The sequence below is a fragment of the Apis mellifera genome, linkage group LG2, assembly GCF_003254395.2.
Source record: "Apis mellifera strain DH4 linkage group LG2, Amel_HAv3.1, whole genome shotgun sequence".
Classification (NCBI taxonomy): Eukaryota; Metazoa; Arthropoda; class Insecta; order Hymenoptera; family Apidae; genus Apis; species Apis mellifera.
The window spans coordinates 10,397,657-10,419,932 of NC_037639.1; the positions used below are offsets into that span (position 1 = coordinate 10,397,657).

At 31.7% G+C, this 22,276-nt stretch overlaps 2 protein-coding genes, 1 long non-coding RNA gene and 1 other non-coding gene across 5 annotated transcripts; 2 read left to right on the forward strand and 2 right to left on the reverse strand.

The window, feature by feature from the left end:
- Positions 1–8,880: 8,880 nt before the first annotated feature.
- Mir315 (microRNA 315) lies at positions 8,881–8,962 on the forward strand. Its single transcript, NR_031525.1, has one exon. It is a non-coding gene; the product is annotated as a microRNA 315 (primary transcript).
- A 2,358-nt stretch (positions 8,963–11,320) lies between these two features.
- Positions 11,321–12,069, reverse strand: LOC100576403. Of its 2 annotated transcripts, none has more exons than XR_003304147.1 (3): positions 12,040–12,069; positions 11,860–11,974; positions 11,321–11,788 (listed from the first exon to the last, which is right to left on the reverse strand). It is a non-coding gene; the product is annotated as an uncharacterized LOC100576403 (long non-coding RNA). The 2 variants fall into 2 exon arrangements; XR_003304148.1 differs by having other exon boundaries at positions 11,852–11,974.
- A 3,275-nt stretch (positions 12,070–15,344) lies between these two features.
- Positions 15,345–17,067, reverse strand: LOC410877 (cysteine-rich with EGF-like domain protein 2). The gene is made up of 4 exons (XM_394353.7): positions 16,767–17,067; positions 15,895–16,552; positions 15,732–15,827; positions 15,345–15,597 (listed from the first exon to the last, which is right to left on the reverse strand). The coding sequence occupies exons 1-4, from the start codon at positions 16,932–16,934 to the stop codon at positions 15,377–15,379; spliced, it is 1,143 nt and encodes a 380-aa protein (XP_394353.3). The 5' UTR covers positions 16,935–17,067; the 3' UTR covers positions 15,345–15,376.
- A 489-nt stretch (positions 17,068–17,556) lies between these two features.
- On the forward strand, positions 17,557–22,185 carry LOC550806 (coatomer subunit alpha). The gene is made up of 5 exons (XM_623195.3): positions 17,557–17,752; positions 18,198–19,422; positions 19,503–20,450; positions 20,570–21,724; positions 21,796–22,185. The coding sequence occupies exons 1-5, from the start codon at positions 17,673–17,675 to the stop codon at positions 22,030–22,032; spliced, it is 3,645 nt and encodes a 1,214-aa protein (XP_623198.1). The 5' UTR covers positions 17,557–17,672; the 3' UTR covers positions 22,033–22,185.
- The last annotated feature ends 91 nt before the right edge of the window (positions 22,186–22,276 follow it).

Sequence of the window (22,276 nt, forward strand, 5' to 3'; positions counted from 1 at the left end):
GCTTCTTGTAACGTTGCTACATTTCTCACTTAATCCTTATTGTTTCCCTCGCTGTGAAGATATTGTTTCGAATCGAACAGATGAGAGGAGGGAAGAGAGGAAAATTCTTGAATATTAAATTCTTCGAGAATAGTCGCAGATAAGTTTTCCATTTCTAAATAATTTTCTTGTTCCAACGATAGTTCTATCATTTTCTTACCACTTTTTTGAAATCGTTGATAGAAGAAAATTGCAACGATCTACAAGGAATTCATGTTAATTAATGAAGTAGGAAAAGTTGATAGTTTCGGAATTATCGATCCGAGAAATCGATTTATATTAATCCGCCAGCAGATTATCTAAAATAATTACAAAAGAGAGAGAGTTTCTCGTGTAACCAACTTGTACACGTTGCACTTAACCCACTCTCTTGATCCTTGGAATTAGGTAACAGAGCGTGTTGACTTGGAAACACTTGGGACGCTCGCGGAATTCGCACCTTACCCGCTCGCGCTTCGCTCTTGAAACTTGTTCTCCTAGAGCGATGAACTTTGTGGTATCGCTATAGGCCACTCGCCGCTCCTATGCGGCTGATTCTATTACCCGCCTGCATCTAATTCGATGCAATCTCATTCAACTGTGTTTCAAGCTTCGGCAACGAAGAAAAAATAATCCTCCTTTCCGAAAGAATTACGGATTTATTTCCAACCTTGTTGAATTTCCTCCTCGGATTTTTTAATTAATACGCGTAAAATTTTTTTCAACGAGATTATTTCAATTATTCGTGACTCTCTGGATTCCAATTTCCAGAATTCGAGAACGATCGGTTCGATCTCAGAAGGGACGAAAAAGGGGTTTAAAATCGGAGAAGATCGGTTATTTTACGATGGCCACGGAAGAAGAATCGCCGATTCCTTTGTTACTTTCGGCGAGGAATTCTCGCAAGAAGGGCAGGAAGTGGCAGGCGTTAAGCGTTCCTCGAGAATCTTTGCCAAGCGATGCTTGCATTACCGTTTATTGCCGCTCTCCAAGAGGCCGAGTTCTCGGTATTACATCGTTTCTAAGCGCATTTGCAACCGCCACCTTCCTTCCTTCCTTCGGGCTACGCTTCCAAGGCTGCCCGACAAAATGGATCTCCTTCGATTTCCCTCCTCCTCCTCCTCCCCCTTTCCTTTCTTCTCGAATTAAAAACGAATCTTTTTCTTCTCCTCCCTCTTTCCTCCATTATCCTCATTTCAGGAAATTCCAATTTTCTATCGTCGAATCTTAAAAGTTTTCTTGCAGTTTATTCTTATTTATTATATTATTCCCAACTTGGAATTATCTTTATCGTCGCTGATGACACGTGTTACGCCGATGATGGAGAAAAAGCGTTACTCGCAACTTTGCAATCATTGCTCCCGAGCAAACGACGAGGAAATTATCCTCGAAAGTGAAGTCCTTCTCTTTGAGCGGAGGACTGGTTTCCTCGAGCAACGTGATTCATCGTCCGAGGAATGATCGCGTTTTCTTTTTTTTTCCTCGCGGCGGAATAATTGGACAGGTGAAATTGCAGCTGTCTTTTAATTAGTTAGAAATTTAAATTACAGATGTTTATTCTTCTTACTTCTTCTTTCAAATTTTCTCCAGTCTATTCGTTAGACGAAGAAGGGAGTTGAGATGAAAGGTACGGCTGAATTCACGTGAGACATTCATCCCAGATCGAATTCTTTCGTAGATCTGTTTCACTTGGAAATACGGGAGAAACGTCGATTCGCTTCCTCGGGATCCCTTTTATAGCGACCATTATAGCTCGTCCAGTGGAGTATACAGGGTTTATCGGCTATCATGACTTGCCGTATTACGCTGCTCGTCCCAAGACTTTCCACCTGCGAGACCACAAGCCGCTCTCTTTCCCTCTCCCCCTTGACCAATCAATTTTTCGTTCTCGATCCATCTGATGCTCCCCATAAGGACTTTCGAAAACGATGTAAACTAAATATTGATTAGAAACGAGGCTCTCGCTCTAAATTTTAATATAATACCCACCATCGTTTATTCATTTTGATTGATATTTATTCTATAAAATATTATCCTATAGGATTATTGCGTTTTAACAAATGATTAATGAAAATTGATTAATTCGCTTTATTCGAGACGCGAATTACGAGAAACGATTAATTTAACTTTTCCAGGCAAATTGAGGTTTCCTCGGTGAAATTGATAAATTATGGCTTTTGCGTAAGCTCGTGCATCACAATAAAGAATACCAAGGCAATTATTCCCGCCTTGCACCTCCATAAATATAATCCTCCTGAGCGTGAATCCACAACAAGACTCATTCAAGACTGGTGGAAGCTAGCACCGAGTTCGTTACCGTGTAATCGTGTGATCGTCTAATTAAGTGCGTCGATGCCACGCAGGATTGTTCCCTGGGACGAGGTCTAGACAAACAGGCCACGTTTCGTCGAGGTGAAAAGAAAACGCGTGCAGACGTCTGAAGGAAAGTTTGGGGAACGAAAGATTAAGGATTATTTTTCCATTCGTCGTTTATCGGTGCTGGAGAACGGATTCGAGTAATTGTTCCATCACGGCTGGGTGAAAAAGCGCGTGGCCAGCCAGCCGCGAATTTCTCGAGGAACGAAACGATGAAGGAGCCGATGAACTTTTCTTTCGATTAATCGGCGACCGCAGGATATCACCGATATCCGTTATGTTTCTCTGAGAAAACCTCTGATGAATTTTTCTTCTTCGTGTAGCATTGGAAATATTAGATTATTTTCGATGATGCACCGTTTTCTTTCATATTTACATAGTCAGTTAATTCCAATTTTAATCTGTTAGAGAAATATTATATTATCGTTGTTCGATTTCTAGTAGCCTTTAAGATGTTTCAGAAAATATCCTTTCGAAGCATTGAAATATTTTTGGGAAATAACTCTACGAACATCCTATACACGAACTCTACCAATCTTATGGATCGCTGGCCATCGATTATTTTTTAATCGATTAGCCGAGCAACTTTTTCCTCGCATTCCACCCTTCCAACATTGTAATCGTGCGCCGCGTAAAACTTCTTGCGCGAATTCTTGCAAGGCGAGCGAGAAGGCCTTCCAACATAACCTTTAACAATCTGCTTCACTCTTACGATATATACCGATCTCTAAAAGAGGAGACCGTGACATTGGCGCCGAGATTTTTCCCCGGACGAAGAGGAGAGATGGAACGATTGTTCTCGGCCCACCGTTTCCGCTCTCTCACGATCGAACCGTTCGATTTCTTGCTCCGCTCCTCGCGGATCCAATCCAACCGTTTCCCCGAGATATCCGTGGCGAAGGAATTTTTCTCCTCTAAGTGAGATAATAGAACTCGTCCATTTCGTTTCGTGCCGCATCACGCTGCCCGTAATAACGCTCTAATGCTCCCCGCAGGCCCCCGCCTCGGGCCTTTAAGACCCTTCTTTTCCGTTTTTTCCCTTCTCTCTCTCTCTCTCGCCTCCTTTTGTCGTACAACAGGCGTTAACGCGTTTCGTAAATTTCCCGTTCTTTTTTTCATTCCGTCGTCGCGCACGGTTTCTACACGGTTTCCCGTGGAAAATAAGATTGGTCGGAGAAAGCTTAATTAATGGGTGGAAAAATCGAAGCATACGGTGGCTCGCGTTCACGCCAATTTTCGAGGAGCTGTTGCTCGTAGGCAAACTCGAATTATCGTAAGGGTGAATGATGATGATGATGATGATGGATGATCGTAGGGAAAAATTGTTCTTGTCCGATTTTTTTGCTTCCTTTCATCGTGTATTGTATCTTCTTGTGGTTAAGAAAAAATTAAGTTTTCAGGATTGAAGAGAAAAAAATATTGGATACGATTGTTCTAAAAATTGTTCTTTTTAAAATTGGAGAATGTGTTATTCGGTGAAAAATATCGTATCTGTCTCCTTTCTTCGAATCGATGTTTGCTTCACCTTTGATACAAGACGCGAAGACGATTTATTTCACGAAATCCTAGACTGTGAAAATATTTCGCGTGAAAGTTCACTGTTACGCTTTTTAATCAACAAAAAACAACTATCGAATTAAATTCCTCCACATAGAAACTTGTGTCTTTCGAAAAATATTTCCACTTATATTACGCAAAAAAAGTTAGTATCAATATTTCATTCGAAACGTCACATTCTCCCCATTTACGTAATAACAGCCTCCATATTAATAGAGAGAACTCCAAAATTGCTCGCCGTAGTTTCAAACAACGTTTCAAACCTATTGAAAAAGCTACAGCTGCGCAAACACATCATCAGGTGAAATCGTTCAGGGCCGTGCACCGCTTTCTGCCCATCGGTCTTTTTCTTTTTTTTTCTCTCTCTCCAAATCACGATTACACGCGGGCGTGCGTTCGAATATACTTAATGGGGATCAAACAGTGGTAGCCCCGCGAAAGGTTATCCCCGGATGTACAAACGAAACGCTTTTCATCATTCACTGTAATTATCATAATCGTAACGCGGATCGAAACCTCTCTCGATTAGTCGTTTTTTTCCACGCCAATTATATCGGCAGAGATTTCCCTCAACATTGCTAGGCCGTGAATCAGATTGCGTCAATCGATATATTCGTATAACGTTAATTAAAGGATCGATCAGGGAGGAATCAAGGCTATTAAGCAACAACGTTGAACAACAACGTGCAAATTGGACCACCCTATAGATGGGCAAGTACTTAACTACGTTCTCCAAGCAATGAGCATGATTTGCTTTTCAACTCGATTTCTAAGTTCAAAGCTATCTCTCCCTGTCTCGTCCTCCTCGTTCAACATCGCTGAACGTTGCAACGTAAACCGGCGGATCCCTGTGACGTAGCAACGTGGCTGCCAGCAATTAAGGACATTCGATAATGATGGAACTGTGGGGAACCAGGAACCGTGCGTCGTCTCCTCTCCGGACGGGTTGTCTTCTAAGCTGCTCGGAGAGAGGAGAGCAAATCTGTCACTGTCACTCGTCCATTCGCGTCGAGTAACTCGATGAAAAAGGAGAAGACGCGAGGAAGTGAAATCAGCCGGGATAAAGGTTTTCATGGGTGATTTTGAATCGTGTTTTATTCGAACCAAGGACGGGGAGGATGTTACCTTTGGGTGGCTCGATAAACTGAAACGGGCAATTAGATCTTTGTTGTTATGGAATTTTGTGCCAAGATTGAAAGAGCAATTAGAAAAATTGATATATATATATGTATGTATATTTGAATTTTTTTATCCACGTTTTTGTATCAATTCGTCAAATTAAAAAAATAAGGAAAATATAAAATATCTTTAAGGTAACGGTAAAATTTAGTATGTGAATAAGTCCAATTTAATGACTTATAATATATAACGTACAATTTCCTGTGTATATCTTAAAAAACAAAATTATAGATTGAAACTCGAGATATCGCGTAGCGATACGATTTTTAGAGCGGAACGACGACGTGCGAGTGTAACATAAGGGGGAAGAAAATTTTCGATTCTATTAAGTACAGTTTGAGGTCGAATTCATTCGAAACTTGAGGTATTTGTTCAAGGATCTCAATTCTATCAGACCTTCCAATCGTCGTCGATGCTTTTCGATGGAATAGATTTGCCTGGAGCGAGCTTGTGAATATTACTCTCCTTCTCTCTCTCTCTTGCTCTCTCTCTTTCCTGTTGCCTCTTTATTTTTTTTCTCATTCACCTCTCGAGGACTCTCTTCCTGAGAGAGTAGAGGCAGCACGTGCTCGTTTCTCAGCGTACGTAGTCGATGGGCGGGATTTTCGAGGGTAAAAAAACTCGTGTTCCAACGCGGGGACAAGGCTAAAAGCACGACACACATCGGATTACGTGTCTAAAAAGAGAAAGGAGCTGATCCACCGGGAAAAACTAGAGCCTGCTTTATTTCAAAGTCTTTGCCAACCGCGACCCAGCCAATAATCCGTTATACGCACATACGATGCGAGACTTGAAAACTTTCTTAAAAATTTCCAACGATCTTCTTTTTCTCCGACGAATCGATAGTTAAAAAAAAAAAAGAAAGAAAGAGAAGAAAATAAAAACATCTCAGATGTTGAAGAAACACTACAATTACATCGAGCGCAATCTTGCTTCGTGAACAATTATTAAACCTCTTTTTATTTTGAGAAACGAAAACTCGTACTCGCAAGATCCTCTTTCCGTATAAATTAACCATTTCCTTCCCTTTCCAAGAACAAGCTTAAAAATAAATTCCTTCCCCGAACGAATCAATATTCCTCCTCCTTTCCTCGCCGAGGAAAATCATCCCGAACCCCTTTTTAAACGAGCAATATGGACGCGCATATATCCGCCATTTTCATCCGTCCCGCATTCAACTCGATCCAAGCTTCGTTTCAACGAAGATCATGTAGCGAGTGGAGGCTGTCTGGATCGAAGAGAAAGGAAGAGAGAAGGAGAACCGAGAACCAAAGGATTATCGCAGCCGTGTTGCATAACATGTCGTTGACCACGATGGCTGGATTACTCATGCTTCGTGTCGGATGACCTTGTATCACAATCGAGCCTCTAACCCGTTCAGGCTGATTCCCTCCGATGCCCGACGATCCTGAACCGACCGGTGGCCCTGGATTCGAGGGCAATGCACCTTCTTCTCCTCGCCTCGTACCCTCCCCCTCCCTTCCCATCCTAGAACAATGATATATAAAGATTATATGTGTCATGCGTGTCTGCGAGGATTTATACGAGTTTTCTCTTCGAAAGAATGTATTATTTTATCGAATATTATGGTCAATGTTTCATTTTTCGAACAGCATCGAGCAAAAATTGGATGAATTATTGGTTTCGAAGGGCAATAAAGAGAAATTAGCAGTTAGATTTGAATTGGTGATTGTGGGATGGATATTTTTTTGCTTTGGATTTTTTACGCGTGATTGATGATTTTCTTTTTATTTAATGTTCGAAATACGAATCGTATATAATCTATAATCTTATGGAATGATATGTTTGCGGGGTGAGTCGTTATTAAATAATTCGTATACAAAGGTTCTACCTCTATTTTCGAAAATGACTTTTCTCCGAGTTCGATTTTAAGCTTGAAATTTTAATACGAACTTCCTCGTAATGGGCTTAATCTCGTTGACGACATTCGCCTCGAATACTCTGCATAATGTAATCGTATCTCCGTTTCCAGCTGATCTGATTACGAAAATGAGTTATGTCGAGCTCGAATGCTTCCCATATTTCCGTAAAAATCGATAGAAACCGTTATTTTCGCTTCTAATCATTAAAAATGACAATTTTTATTTATATGGTATCATATATATATAAAGTATGTAAATAGCACAAAAGTATTATATGTATACGATTAAAAGAAAAAATACAATTTTCATTAAAACATACATAAAAAGAAAAAGAAAAAAAAATAAATATGAGCAATAAAAAAAAGAGCGAAAAATTAAAGACTTTTTTCAAACCTGTTCGTTATATATTCGATATAAAAACTACGATGAGGTCACAGAGGATAATGGAATCAATGCTCCTGACGTATCCGGAATTGCAAGAATGTGGCTGAGAGAGATCTGTCTCCGTGTGGCAGGCATTTCCGCGGAAGCGACGGTGTTGCCTAATTAATAAAATAAATCATCCTTCGGTGCATCGACCCCGCCGCTGCATCAACCGTTTGACTGACAGTGTTCCACCTCTGCCGTCGACTAATTGTCAAATTACAAAGATCGAGAATATCTAATGGACGTCGAGCATGGGACGACGGCTCGTCGCGATTTTGAACGACTGCCTCCCCTCCCAATCATCGCGCCGTTTCCCACTGCGCAGAAGCGGAACGCGCCCCCACTACTGACCACGGCCAGCAACCCCTACCCCTTTTGCACCTGCAACCCTTCCGTCCGTTTCGAAGTTACGTCATTCGACTCCGGGACTCCGGCAGTCGTGGTCCAACGCTTCCGCTTCCGGTTCTCCCAGTCACGAGACACACTTCTCGCTTCACCACCAGCTGGACCTTGGTAAACTTTCCCACTAGTAATATATACGGAGTTTGTGAGATGTGTGGTATTTACTCAGTAGCACGTCTTCGTTTACTTTGTAGAGAAATATTTATGTACGATTAGTCGCTTTGTCGTTTTTAGTAGTTTTTTCTTTCGTAGTTTGTTAATTTTACTTTGTAGTTTTCAACGATTTGAATTTTTGTATCGTTGTTGTATTTGACTTGATATACAGATATATATATATATATATATGTGTGTTGTAAATTATTGTAGATATATTAATAGATTTAATTTGTTACTATTGTTGATCATTTTTATTCTATAATATTGTTGTAAAAGTAATAAATGTAAGAATATTGGATTATAATTTGAATTATAACTTTTACGCTGTGTGCGTAACATTTAAATACGCGCCGTGCAATTTAAAATAGGAACACGGTCGATAAAGAAGGAATCTTTTAAAATAATTCGATTTTAATCGGAAGAAATTTTTTGAAACACGCGATTAAAAGAAGAAATCTATTTTCAAGTTTAATTTAAAATATCTCAAATCTCAAATGTTTTGCGTAAATAAATGGAAAGAAAAAGAGCAGTCGGTACATACATATATTGCTTTACCAACTATGTGTTCGATATCCTACGATGTAATAAAATTATGATCTGATAACTCCGCTACTCCATTCATCTCAATCATGTTTCCACAAAGATTGACGACCGTGCAAGGTAGATTTCGATATCTTCCGTTTCAAGCTTTTTCACATGAAATCTTCATTAAAATAGAATTACCGTTATTTCATTGTTACCGTTTCATTTCCACTGTAATTTTAAAACTTACTTTTTTGCAACGATAAATTATCGAGAAGATTTCAAACAACATTTCTTTTTTCTCTGTTTTAGCTTAAGAAGAAGTCATCATCGTTCACCGGAAGTACATCAAGCTTAAAACGCTCTTTATGCTTTTGATTGTTGCTCAGAAAGCCTTGATTATGATATTGGCTTTCGGGCAATAATCATAATCACGAAAGGGTAGAACTTCAACTTAGCCTGTTGCCTATGGCACCTGTTACTTCAAGAGACAGCATAATTTCTGAAAACATATATTTCTTTGATTCGACGAATTCTGGTTTATCGTATAATTAAGGTAGCGATATTTCTTCTATTAAAGAATATTAGAGATACTTACGTTGGCGATAAAAATTATGTAGTAATAATATTAATAGTTATTGTACTATTAATATTATTATTATATGATCAATATAATTTATTATTATTTATTTTTCATCTGAAAATAATTATACGATGTTACACGTGAATCAATATTACCTCGCTGTTTATACTTTTTGTTATAAATTCTCCATTTTACAAAAGAATCTGAATATTATATTGATTAAAATATAAAAAGCCGCACGAAAGGAATTGGATTTAATCCCGACGTATTTACGTTAAAAACAAATTGATGCTGTAGATCTGCGCTCGAATAAAAATAACCAAAAGAAATCTCTTTCATGATGCTGCACTTTATTCAATTTTATCCACGATACTCGATCAGCCCTTCTCTCAAACGAATTAAAATATTCCTTTGAAATTATAATTGCACACTTGACTTATGGAATCGTCGACTAATTGTTACTTGAACGATCGATTGACCAATACTTATGGTTAATTGTACTGTCACCGATATGTATATGTACACTCGATAATAAACGATCGTTTATCTCTAATATATACGTATCTGATATAATGAAATTTCACTTTACTTTTCATGCTCCTTTCATAAATAATATTTTAATTTTATAATTCTTGTTTTTCGTATCAATTCATAATATCTTGAAACAGATTGTTCATAATTATAGTTATAAATGATTCGTCTCATTGAAAAATAGAGATATTTATAACATTCGTTAACAATGTAAGAAATATTTACGCATTTATGTATTAGTTTGATTATTTAGTTATTTCTATTTTCTCTTCTCTGTTTACGACATGATGTTACAAAAATATATTTCTATAACCCAAATTTCAATACGATATTTCCTCTTCCTCTTAAATCGACAAATAAACAGGGAAGAGAAAGAAATTTATTTCCAATTTCATCATAATTGTCCTTCAAAATTTTTAATTGTCCCTCCTCCTCCAACATCCTCTATACTTTCTTAAGCATTTTTCCAATATTTCGATTCCTCTCGATTTCCATTCTCGACATTCATCTCGACAATTCCGTCGATTCCGTCAAACGCGTTATTCAAATATAACGTCCATCGATATCGTTTATCTGATTCTCCGCCAGCGAAACGAATATACGATCGACACGCGAGGGGAGAGCGACCCGATAAAATTCATAAAAGATTCAACGTTAATTACCGAAGATGGCCCAGCTGGAAATCCGGTTTTTATTATATCTACGGGAAACACGCGATATTTCTGAAACTCGGATCCGCGAGAAACTTTCTTCCTTCGTGCCGTATCCTTGTCAGCCACCTTCGTTTCCGCCCGGCTTTGGAACGAAGTCGTGACGTTCGGCCTGGTCCGTCGATGGTAACAGGTTGCGACGTCCAGGCGTTTCTCAAAAACTGGCAAAAAAGTCGAGGCAACGAGGGTCGACAGGTGAAGGAACGCGGACAATGAGAAATTCCGATGCCAAAGGAAGGGAGAGACAGGCAACGATGCATTATTTAAATTTTAAAAGCGTTTCGGAGTGCTGGCTTAATTCGATGTCTAGTTAGCCCCATCCCCCTCTGATCGTCCTGCGTGCGGACGACAAACAAGCATACGAAAGCGTTTCGCGCCCCTTGCCTCTTTGCATTTGAATGCATTATAGTCGCGAATAAACATTTATGAATTGGAACTAAAAAAAAAAGAAATCGAAATATTAATGTTAGATATTGGAATTAAAATTAGAATTGCAATTGACTTTTCTTATCGAATTTTGTTAATTAAAGAAATGACTTGAGAAAATTCTATTGAGGAAAAAAATAAAAAACTTAAGCAAAGAAAGTAAGAATAGAAATATTTGAGATTATTTTAAATTCTATTTAAATCATTTTAAATAGAAAATAGAGAAATATCTTAAGAAAGAATTGTGAAAATTAACTAATATATAACTGTTAAATAGTTATATTTTTATAATTTTTATGATTCAAAATCTCTCTCTCTTTAAATTTCTCAGTAGTCCTGATGATCCATCGTTTCCTGAAATTTATGGCGAAAGCGTCATCCCTAGATAATACTTTGACAAACATATTCTGAAATACAAAGCTTTGTATCATTTTTATTCAAATCTTAAATCTTCATACGTTTTATTCAAATTTATATGTTATCCTTTAAAATAGTACTTACTATAATTAAAGAATGATGAAAAAATGTTTACAAAAACCAATCCAATTAGAAAAAAATCACTGAAGGAAGAAATAAAAATCTTTTTTTCTAATTCAAAGTAACGTTGATCCTAATTTTAATTCCTGTTAAAATCACTGATTCCACTGATAATCGTAAAATGTTGAAAATATTTCTTTTTCTGTTATAAATCTATATAATGCGCAAAAGCTCGATGGCAGTCCATATTTATATAGTCAAAGAGGTTGACAGATCGACGTTCAGTCGCGCCTCGTTCGCCTTGTGCCGATGAATATTTCAGTCAGTTCTGGCTTCAGCTGTCAGTCCACGGGACAGGATGCGCGAGAAAGAGAGGAAAGGGTGGAAGCATCAAGGGGGAAGAGAGGTAAATCGCTTCTATGTATAGAGAGATGTATGGCCCGACGAACTTTCGACCTGAAATGACCTGGGCTCGGGATGCAGACACCTCCGCGAATTTCCACCTTCCACGAAGGAAACCTCCCCCTTTAGCCTGCAACCACCTAATGATCGGTTTTAATTCAGGATACCAGACGATTGTCTATGAATAACAGGAAATTGCATACATATTTACTTGCATACGTCCTAGATCAACGAGCGTTCCTATACAAGTTCAGATAAACAGTGCTCCTCATTTAATAACTTGAAATTCCATTGAATAAAATGAACATCGTTTTAATTCTTCTATCCTGAAATTTTATGATTAGGTTAGAGACTAAATTAGTTCAAAATACATATGAATTATGAAACTTACCAATAGCATGCGATATTCGAATTATTAATCACGTTAGGATTAAAAAAAAGTTTATGCCTGAAAACAACTAGATTTACGACAATGTAATAGATTATCAAAAAATTTGCATTAAAAAAAATTTGAAGAGTATATAATATTGTTATATCATGATAATATTACATATACATATACAATTTATAATTAATATAATAATATTATTTTAATCTGTTACTGATATAATTAAGTAATTAAGTGTGTTCGAAATTGATGATTGTTATTATTTGCAAGAATAAAATATAAAATATAATATAATTCGTTAATATAATTAAATTTAAACATGAATTAGATAAGAGCTAACCTCATATGTGATATCAAAAATCATCTGGACATAAATTCCAATTCTTAATTGAAATAAATGATATTTTACAGCTGATGAATATATTTATTTCACATATATTTTTAGATTATTTTCCATTATGTTATCTTTAAGTTTTGCGTTTCAAGATTATTTACATTTAAACTTAGATCAACTTGTCAAATTCGGTAAAGTACAAATAGGATCGCGCGTGAAGTGCAGAAACTGATTTCACAGGCTATCCATATGACGAATTAAATTGAGGATAACTGCGAATGTCAACTTACTTTGACTGCTTTTCGTGAATATTCATCAGGATTATGAATGGATCGTTAAATCCAACAATTGTGGTGGACAAAGTGCTTTGTTATAAAATTTTTCCACTGAATAATGAAGTAACGTATCATTATATTACAGTCAACCAATTAATTTTTCAGTATTTCGATTTATGTTTGATTTATATAATTTGTACTTGCATACGTTTTAAATTTTATAAATAATTCACTAAAATTTAAATTTCTTTTTTTATTGATAAGAAATCATTTTGTTATCAAAATGTTACGCAATTATACAATATTGATTGATAAAAATATCTATATTGAAATATTAAATGATCAAAAAATTTCAAGTTATAGTTATTTTTAATGATTTTTTATAATAAAACTTTAATTTTTATTTTAATTGAAATTAATATTAAAAATTTTTTCTTATATGATATAAATATATTCTATTAAAAATAACAATTAGAAAAGATAATTATAATTTAATAATAAAATAAATATAAGAATTGTAATAAATTCAATTTACTTTAATTTTAATTTGAAAACTTTTTTATTTTATGTAATTAAAAGTAAATGATGAAATAAACTAAAATATTATAAAAATATTACAAAATGTTACATATAAATATAAATAGACCTTTTTTTAGTTCGATAAAATTATACATATACATATATATTTTATATATAAATTTACAACGTGTTTATAATCGTAGAAAATATATGTATTGTAATATTATTATTTATATATTATTTGTTGATAATTATTTTATAGATAAAAATTTTATATTTAGAAGGAATTTTTTTTAAATTATGTACCTTTTTTCTTAATTATTTATTTTTTTTCACTTTAATTATTAAAATTAATCAAAGTTGTAACTTTTGATTTTTTAGATAATATATTTCAATTTTACGAATATAACAATTATAATAATTATCATAATATTACACGACTTACGATTTTGAGTTTCCTTATATTCTTTCTTATATTTATTATCTTATAAAAATACATCACATAGGGTTTTTATATTTAATTTTTCTAATCTGCTTTATATGAATAATGCCATTAGTGAAACGATGAATATTATTTTTCATCATTTTAAAAATGGCAGGATATATATATATATATATATATGTCACATTTATAATAAATATTTTCAAAAGATGAACTTTTTTAATTAATTTTTTTAATTAATATTCATTTTTCCAGATATATAAATGCATGTTACAACTTTTTGATGCATTATGTATAATATATATCAAATACATATAGTTATTCTTATTGGAAAAAAAAGAATAACATCATAGCCATCTATCGAACAAAAAGTCAACTAAATTATATACATAAAATTTTTCAAAAAAAGAAATGTTACTTTATAAAAAATTTCAATAGAAAATAAAATATTTTTCTAAATTATAAATATATTATAATTATAAAATTATTTATTATTATATTAATAAGATAATTAAAAAAAAAAGATACATAATTTAAAAAAAAAATAATTTAAAAAAAATTTTCTTCCAAATATAGACTTTTTATTTTATACGTACATATAAAATAATCAATAAAAAAATATATATATATAAATAATATTTAAATTTTTTGTTTATACAATAGGAGTTAAGATTAATTAAAAGCTGATTTGATATTTATAAAAAATAAACAATATGTTTTTTTAATTATTTATTCTCTCTTCATTTTAATTATTAAAATCAATCAAAAAAGTAATTTTTCAAATTCATCAATTTTTAATTTATATTTTATACATATTATAATTCTACATTCATTATGACATATAGAGTGTTTATAAAAAATGTGGGATATTTTTGGATAGATTTTAGACATTAAAATGATAAAAAAGTTCATATACATATATGTCCAATAAAACTTAATTAACGAGTTATAAGCATTTTAAATTTATATTAGATAAAAAAAGGCGGTGAAAAAACGAGAACGCTGGTTGCAATGTCGCTTGCGCAGCGAAATGCAAATAAATATATTGATACTTTTTTATATAATTGATTATTTCAAATGAATTTCAGTGTAATATAATATAATGTACGTATTATTTAACAAAAACTTATCTTAAATAAATTCCAAAATATTAATATATACAGCACTTTATTTAAATCCAGATGAATTGTTATATGACACTCAATCTGCCTATTATTTTGATAAATATTCAGATATTAGATATTATTTTGATTTGTTCATTCATTGAGCCATATTTACCAATGACAATATTATAATAATATTCAATGTAACTGTCACAATATATATGCACTCTATGATTGGCTGTTTTTTATTAATAATTTTGTTAATAAAAATAATATATATATACACAATATAATAAAAATGAATTATTATTATTATAACATTAAATTTAATAATTTATTTAAAAGAATGGAATATGAATTATATATAATATATAAATACAATTACATAATTTATATGTAATTGTATAACCCAAGTACTTTGAGAAATATTGCCAGCAATAAGAATAACAATATGCAACATCTATTGTTTTGCATATTAAATAACTTTAAGTTAAATATTATTTATAAATTAAAAGTATTGAACTATAAAAAAATCATTACTAATCTTATTATATAAATTATGTAAAATTACATTTAATTCATAAATATAAATATCAATTTCTAATAAATAAAAATTCATTTTTTATACTTTTTGATAATTAAATCAATTTATTAAAATCTTTGTTTTTTACATTGCTCCTAATATGTCCATATTCGCAGTTGTATCTTGTATGCTACTATGAGCTATTATATATTCTGATGCTGATATGTATATACCAACTAATAAGCCAATTATACTTGCTATATAAATATTCCGTTGAAAAATAATATATGTAGCTATACAAAGTCCAAAATATGTTGCATATCGTGCAATATTTTCTTGTTGTTTTCGGCCCAAAAGATCAGAATCTATAATATAAATAATTTTTTATTATATTATAATATATTATAAATGTATTATAAATATTAAAAATATAATTAAAAAAATATTATCTATATATTAATTTATTCTTATGATTATATAAGTGCAATATAATACTTACTAATACATAAATTATCCTTTTTATGATATCCTTCTGCACATTTTATACACATATCTGGTCCATCACCCGTACAACCATTGCAGCTTTTATCACAATCTAAATTAAAGAAAAAAAAATTAATCAAATTATTTTTGAATATTTCTACATATTTTTTATAATTTACCTAAACATGTATATCCTCCTTCCTTATTAATACAAAATTGATCTTTAGAACAATATTCATTACTTTTTATGCATTCATCAATGTCAAAGCAACCTTGTCCATCTAATATATACCATCCTTTTGTACATTTTTCACAATTTTTTGGTCCTGGTCCTTTGCAAGATCCATCACAAGCAGCATGACAATGAGAACAAAGTAATTTATTTTCATCTTTGTAAGATTCATAAAATCCATTTGCACATTTAGAACAATTATTTCCTTCATAGCCCTTATCACAGAAACATCCACCATTTCCTTTCCTAGTACCTGCTCCTTTACATTTACCATTATTGTTACAAATTCTATCTGGAAAACCTGGACACTGTGTACATTGCGGACCAAAATGATCTTTTGGACAACAACGTTTTGTCTGTTGAATACAAATATAATCATAAATATCTGGATAAATTTGTTGATGATTAAACCACCAATCTTCAATTTTACTCTCTAATTCTTCAGCTAAAACATGACATTGAGTTTCACCACGTTCTACTTCTTTACATAAATGTTCTTGTATTTCTATTAATCTAGTTTCACTTTTTGAATATGAACCTAATTTATTTTCTTCCCAAGCACTATCACCACCATCAAATTTTTCACGACTTGTCCTTTCTATACCCTATATAATAAAGAATAAAATAAGTATATTATTTAAGAATTTAAATCTAATTAATAAATGTCATTAAAATAAAATTATACTATTATGATAAATTTATTTTTATATGCATTATGTTTCTATTCAATACATATAAACAATAAATTTGTACACTAATATAAAAAATTTTAATTTCCTATTGTTATTTTTTTTAATTCAAGATAACTCACAAACTCACCTTTTTAAAACTATTTATTAAAATTTTACAAGCAGCGCATAATGGAAACTTTTGAGCTTTCAATTCTTCATTTGAAGGTGTTTTATTACACTTTACGTAAATAAACATATAAAGTAAAATAAAAAAACTTAACAAACAAGAGAAAATAACATTATTATTTTTTCGCATTATTTTATAAAAACGTACCGATTACAATCTTCTCGATATAAGCGAGTATAAGCATTCACTTGAAAACTTAAGATAAACGATTATTAAAATAGAAAATATTAAATTTCTATGACTTATATTTTATAATATTTTTAAGATCATTATTTCATTAAATATTCAATAATTAAGAAATATAATATAAATATTCAGATTCTTTTAGATTAATAATAACACAGCAATAAAACAAATATTTTGCAAAAATGAACATGCGCATGTCATAATTAAGAATAATTCAACCAATCCAAAAATGACATTTGTAAGTTTTCTTTAACTTATAAATTTGTATGAATATATTTATTTTGTTTTATTATTTTATTTTAATATTATTTGATAATATAATAATTTAAATTTGTATACATTAATATAAATTAAATAAAATATAATTATTAAAATTAAAACATTTAAATAAAATATAATTTAAATATTCAAAAGTTCATTAATTAATTTGAATAAAAAAAAGATATAATTATATACAAAATTAAAAAAAAGATATTAAATTAAAGAAAATTGAATAAAGAAGATAGAATAATACTGTATACTATGTATTTAAATGTATATTAAACATATTTTAATCTTCATCTATAAATGTATATACTTTATGGCAGGATTAGTGACGTGTCTTGATTCGTGTCGAATTTATTAAGGTTAAAAATAAGGAATGATTTTTTAAATATATTTTATTGAATATTTAATAAAAAAATGTTGACAAAATTTGAGACAAAATCTGCTCGCGTAAAAGGATTATCTTTTCATCCAAAACGTCCGTGGGTTCTTGCAAGGTAAATAATATATACATGTTTCTTAGAATATTTTTTAAGTTATTAAAATAACTTCTTATTTGCAGTATTGTATATATATATATATATTATAAGATGTTTTTAATTTAAATTATTAAATAATAATAAAAAAAAATAAAAATATCTATAATTTTTAATATAATAAAATATTAAAAAATTTTTATTCTTAATATAATATAATAATTATAATTATTATTATTTGATAATAATAACAATTATTATTATAATAAAGAATTATTTTAAAGAACATAAATTTATTTTTTTTATATTATTAGTTTTATTAGTGTATATATATATATATATATATACTTATTATATATATAGCCTATAAACTTTTTTTGTGATATTTAAATGATAGAAATTTTTTCTAAATTATTTTTAGACTGTTAAATTTTGTTTTTCAAATATATTATGTGTTATGTTATAGTTTGCACAATGGAGTTATTCAGTTATGGGATTATCGTATGTGTACTTTATTAGATAAATTTGATGAACATGATGGACCAGTTCGTGGAATATGTTTTCATAATCAACAACCATTATTTGTATCTGGTGGAGATGATTATAAGATTAAAGTATGGAATTACAAACAAAGAAGATGTATCTTTACTTTATTAGGTCATTTAGATTATATTAGAACAACTGTATTTCATCAAGAATATCCATGGATTTTAAGTGCATCTGATGATCAAACTATTCGTATTTGGAATTGGCAAAGTCGCACGTGCATTTGTGTCTTAACTGGACATAATCATTATGTAATGTGTGCACAATTCCATCTTACTGAAGATATTATTGTATCAGCTTCTTTAGATCAAACAGTTAGAGTATGGGACATTTCTGGTTTAAGAAAGAAAAATGTAGCTCCTGGACCAGGAGGATTAGAAGATCATTTAAAAAATCCTGGTACCACAGATCTATTTGGTCAAGCTGATGCTGTTGTAAAACATGTTTTGGAGGGTCATGATAGAGGTGTTAATTGGGCATGTTTCCATCCAACATTACCATTGATTGTTTCTGGAGCAGATGATCGTCAAATTAAAATGTGGCGAATGAATGATGCTAAAGCTTGGGAAGTTGACACTTGCCGTGGACATTACAACAATGTTTCTTGTGTTTTATTCCATCCTAGACAAGATTTAATTCTTTCAAATTCAGAAGATAAAAGTATTCGTGTTTGGGATATGTCTAAACGTACTTGCTTGCATACATTTAGGAGAGAACATGAAAGGTTTTGGGTTCTTGCTGCACATCCTACCTTAAATCTTTTTGCTGCTGGTCATGATTCTGGAATGATTATTTTCAAATTAGAAAGAGAAAGACCTGCATATGCCGTATATGGAAATGTTCTTTATTATGTAAAAGAACGTTTTCTTAGAAAACTGGATTTTACTACTTCAAAAGATACATCTGTTATGCAAATACGCGGAGGTGGAAAGACACCTCCTTATAGTATGTCATATAATCAAGCTGAAAATGCCGTTTTAATCTGTACAAGATCACCTAATAATGTCGAAAATAGCACTTATGATCTATATATAATACCACGTGAAGGTGATTCAAACACTGATGCTGATACAAAACGGGCTTCGGGTGTCACAGCTATTTGGGTTGCAAGAAATCGTTTTGCTGTATTAGATAGAGCATATTCAGTATGTACTTAAAGAGAAATATTAATTACTTTATAATAACAAAAATAATTAAAAGATAATATTTAAATTATTTGTTACAGTTGGTCATCAAAAATTTAAAAAATGAAGTTACAAAAAAAGTGCAAATTCCAAACTGTGACGAAATATTTTATGCTGGCACTGGAATGCTTCTTTTACGTGATGCTGATCAAGTAACACTCTTTGATGTTCAACAAAAAAGAACATTAGCTGAAGTAAAAATTTCTAAATGTCGATACGTCGTTTGGTCTAGCGATATGTCTCATGTTGCTTTACTTGCAAAACATACTGTTAATATTTGTAATCGACGATTAGAATCCTTGTGTTCTGTACATGAAAACACTAGAGTAAAATCTGGAGCATGGGATGATTCTGGAGTGTTTATTTATACTACTAGCAATCATATCAAATATGCAATTAACAATGGTGATCATGGCATTATTCGTACTTTAGATCTCCCAATATATGTAACACGAGTCAAAGGCAATCAAGTTTATTGTTTAGATAGAGAATGCAGACCAAGAATTCTTCGAATAGATCCAACTGAATATAAATTTAAATTGGCTTTAATTAATAGGAAGTATGAGGAGGTTTTGCATATGGTTCGCAATGCAAATCTTGTTGGCCAATCTATAATTGCATATTTGCAACAGAAAGGATATCCCGAAGTTGCTTTACATTTCGTTAAAGATGAAAAGACTAGATTTGGTCTTGCACTCGAATGCGGAAATATCGAAGTCGCTCTAGAAGCTGCAAGATCGCTTGATCAAAAATCTTGTTGGGAAAGCTTAGCTCAAGCAGCTTTATTGCAAGGCAATCATCAAGTTGTTGAAATGTGTTATCAAAGAACTAAAAATTTTGAAAAATTAGCATTCCTTTATCTTATAACTGGTAATTTGGAAAAATTACGTAAAATGATAAAAATTGCAGAAATTAGGAAAGATGTATCTGGGCAATATCAAGGTAGTTTGTTACTTGGTGATATTTATGAACGTGCAAAAATATTACGGGTATGTTTTCATATGATTTGAATACAAATTAAAAAAAATTTTAAAACAAATTATAAAAGAAAAGAATACGAATTAAGTTTTTTTTATTATAATTAATTTTCTATTTTTTTATGTTACAGAATTCTGGTCAAGCTTCTTTAGCTTATGTAACGGAAAAAATTCATGGTATATCATCTCCGGAAGACGATATTCAATATAGTTCTATGAGCGAAGAACTTTCTGCTCTTGAAAAAGGAGCAGAATATCTTCGACCTCCAGTACCAATTCAACAAGCCGAGAATAACTGGCCATTATTAACAGTATCAAAAGGTTTCTTTGAAGGAGCAATGATGTCACGTGGAAAGAGTCAAGTAGCTGCTGCTTTAGCTCCGGAAGATGACAATGCCGAGCCAGCCGAAGGATGGGGTAATGACGAAGAATTAGGAATAGATGATGAAGAAGGTGTTGAAAATGAAAACGTTCCTGAAGGTGAAGATACTGCTGGATGGGATGTCGAAGAAGTAGATTTACCACCAGAACTTGAAACCACAACAGTTGTGGTGGAAGATGGCTATTATTCACCGCCAACAAAAGGAATATCACCTACTCAACATTGGGTGAATAATTCTCAATTAGTTGTAGATCATATATTAGCTGGATCGTTCGAAACAGCATTTAGATTATTAAATGATCAAATTGGCGTAGTTGAATTTGAAGCATATCAAAGTCTTTTCATGAATACTTTCGTACGTGCTAAAACATCGTTTGCTTCGTTACCAAATATACCTTCATTGTATGGATATCCTCAAAGAAATTGGAAAGATACAAGTCCAAAAAATGGTCTTCCTGCAGTTGGATTACATCTTACTGATTTAGTTCAACGACTTCAAATATGTTATCATTTGACAACTGGCGGAAAATTTCCGGAAGCAATAGAAAAATTACAAGCGATTTTACTCAGTGTATCGTTATTAGTTGTTGATACAAGACAAGATATTGTAGAAGCACAACAGTTGATTCAGATTTGTAGAGAATATATTCTAGGTTTGAAAATGGAAACTGAAAGAAAAAATCTACCTAAAGCTACTTTAGCTGAACAAAAACGGATTTGTGAAATGGCAGCTTACTTTACACATTGTAATTTGCAACCTGTTCATCAAATTCTTACTTTAAGAATAGCTGTAAATATGTTTTTCAAATTAAAAAATTATAAAACTGCTGCTTCATTTGCTAGAAGACTACTTGAATTAGGTCCTAAACCTGAATTAGCACAACAAGTTAGAAAAATTTTACAGGTGCGTATTTTTTTAGTATATGTTCTTAAAAAATGTAACTTAAAATATAATATCATTTTTTTTTTTTTTAGGCATGTGATAAAAATCCGATAGATGAACATCAATTAGTATATGATGAACATAATCCATTTTCATTATGTGCAAGTACGTATGTTCCAATTTATAGAGGAAAACCAGAAGTCAAATGTCCGTTGTGCGGCGCAACTTACTTACCGCAATTTAAAGATACAATATGTAAAGTTTGTGAAGTTGCATTAATTGGAAAGCAATGTATGGGTTTAAGGATAAGTCCTATACAATTACGATAATTTTTTGCTATTTTTATGTATTAATATATCAATAATGTTAATGTCATTGTTTTATAATTTTTTCATTATGTTAAATGTAAAAGGTATTATGTCATTCCAGTAAATATTGTAAATATTACAAAAGCTATATATATATATATTCCAATCTTGAAATTATTTCATTCATTAATTTACAAGACAACACTTTTATATTATTATTATTATTATTATTATTATTATTATTATCATTATTATTATTTCATAT

Coding starts and splice junctions, on each gene's coding strand:
- LOC410877 (XM_394353.7), bottom strand. CDS start 16,934: ATGCGAAAAAATAATAATGTTATTTTCTCTTGTTTGTTAAGTTTTTTT. Junction 15,828..15,894: donor AGGAGGATATACATGTTTAG/GTAAATTATAAA, acceptor TCTTTAATTTAG/ATTGTGATAAAAGCTGCAAT. Junction 15,598..15,731: donor AAAGGATAATTTATGTATTA/GTAAGTATTATA, acceptor TTTATATTATAG/ATTCTGATCTTTTGGGCCGA.
- LOC550806 (XM_623195.3), top strand. CDS start 17,673: ATGTTGACAAAATTTGAGACAAAATCTGCTCGCGTAAAAGGATTATCT. Junction 20,451..20,569: donor AACGTGCAAAAATATTACGG/GTATGTTTTCAT, acceptor TTTATGTTACAG/AATTCTGGTCAAGCTTCTTT. Junction 21,725..21,795: donor AAGTTAGAAAAATTTTACAG/GTGCGTATTTTT, acceptor TTTTTTTTTTAG/GCATGTGATAAAAATCCGAT.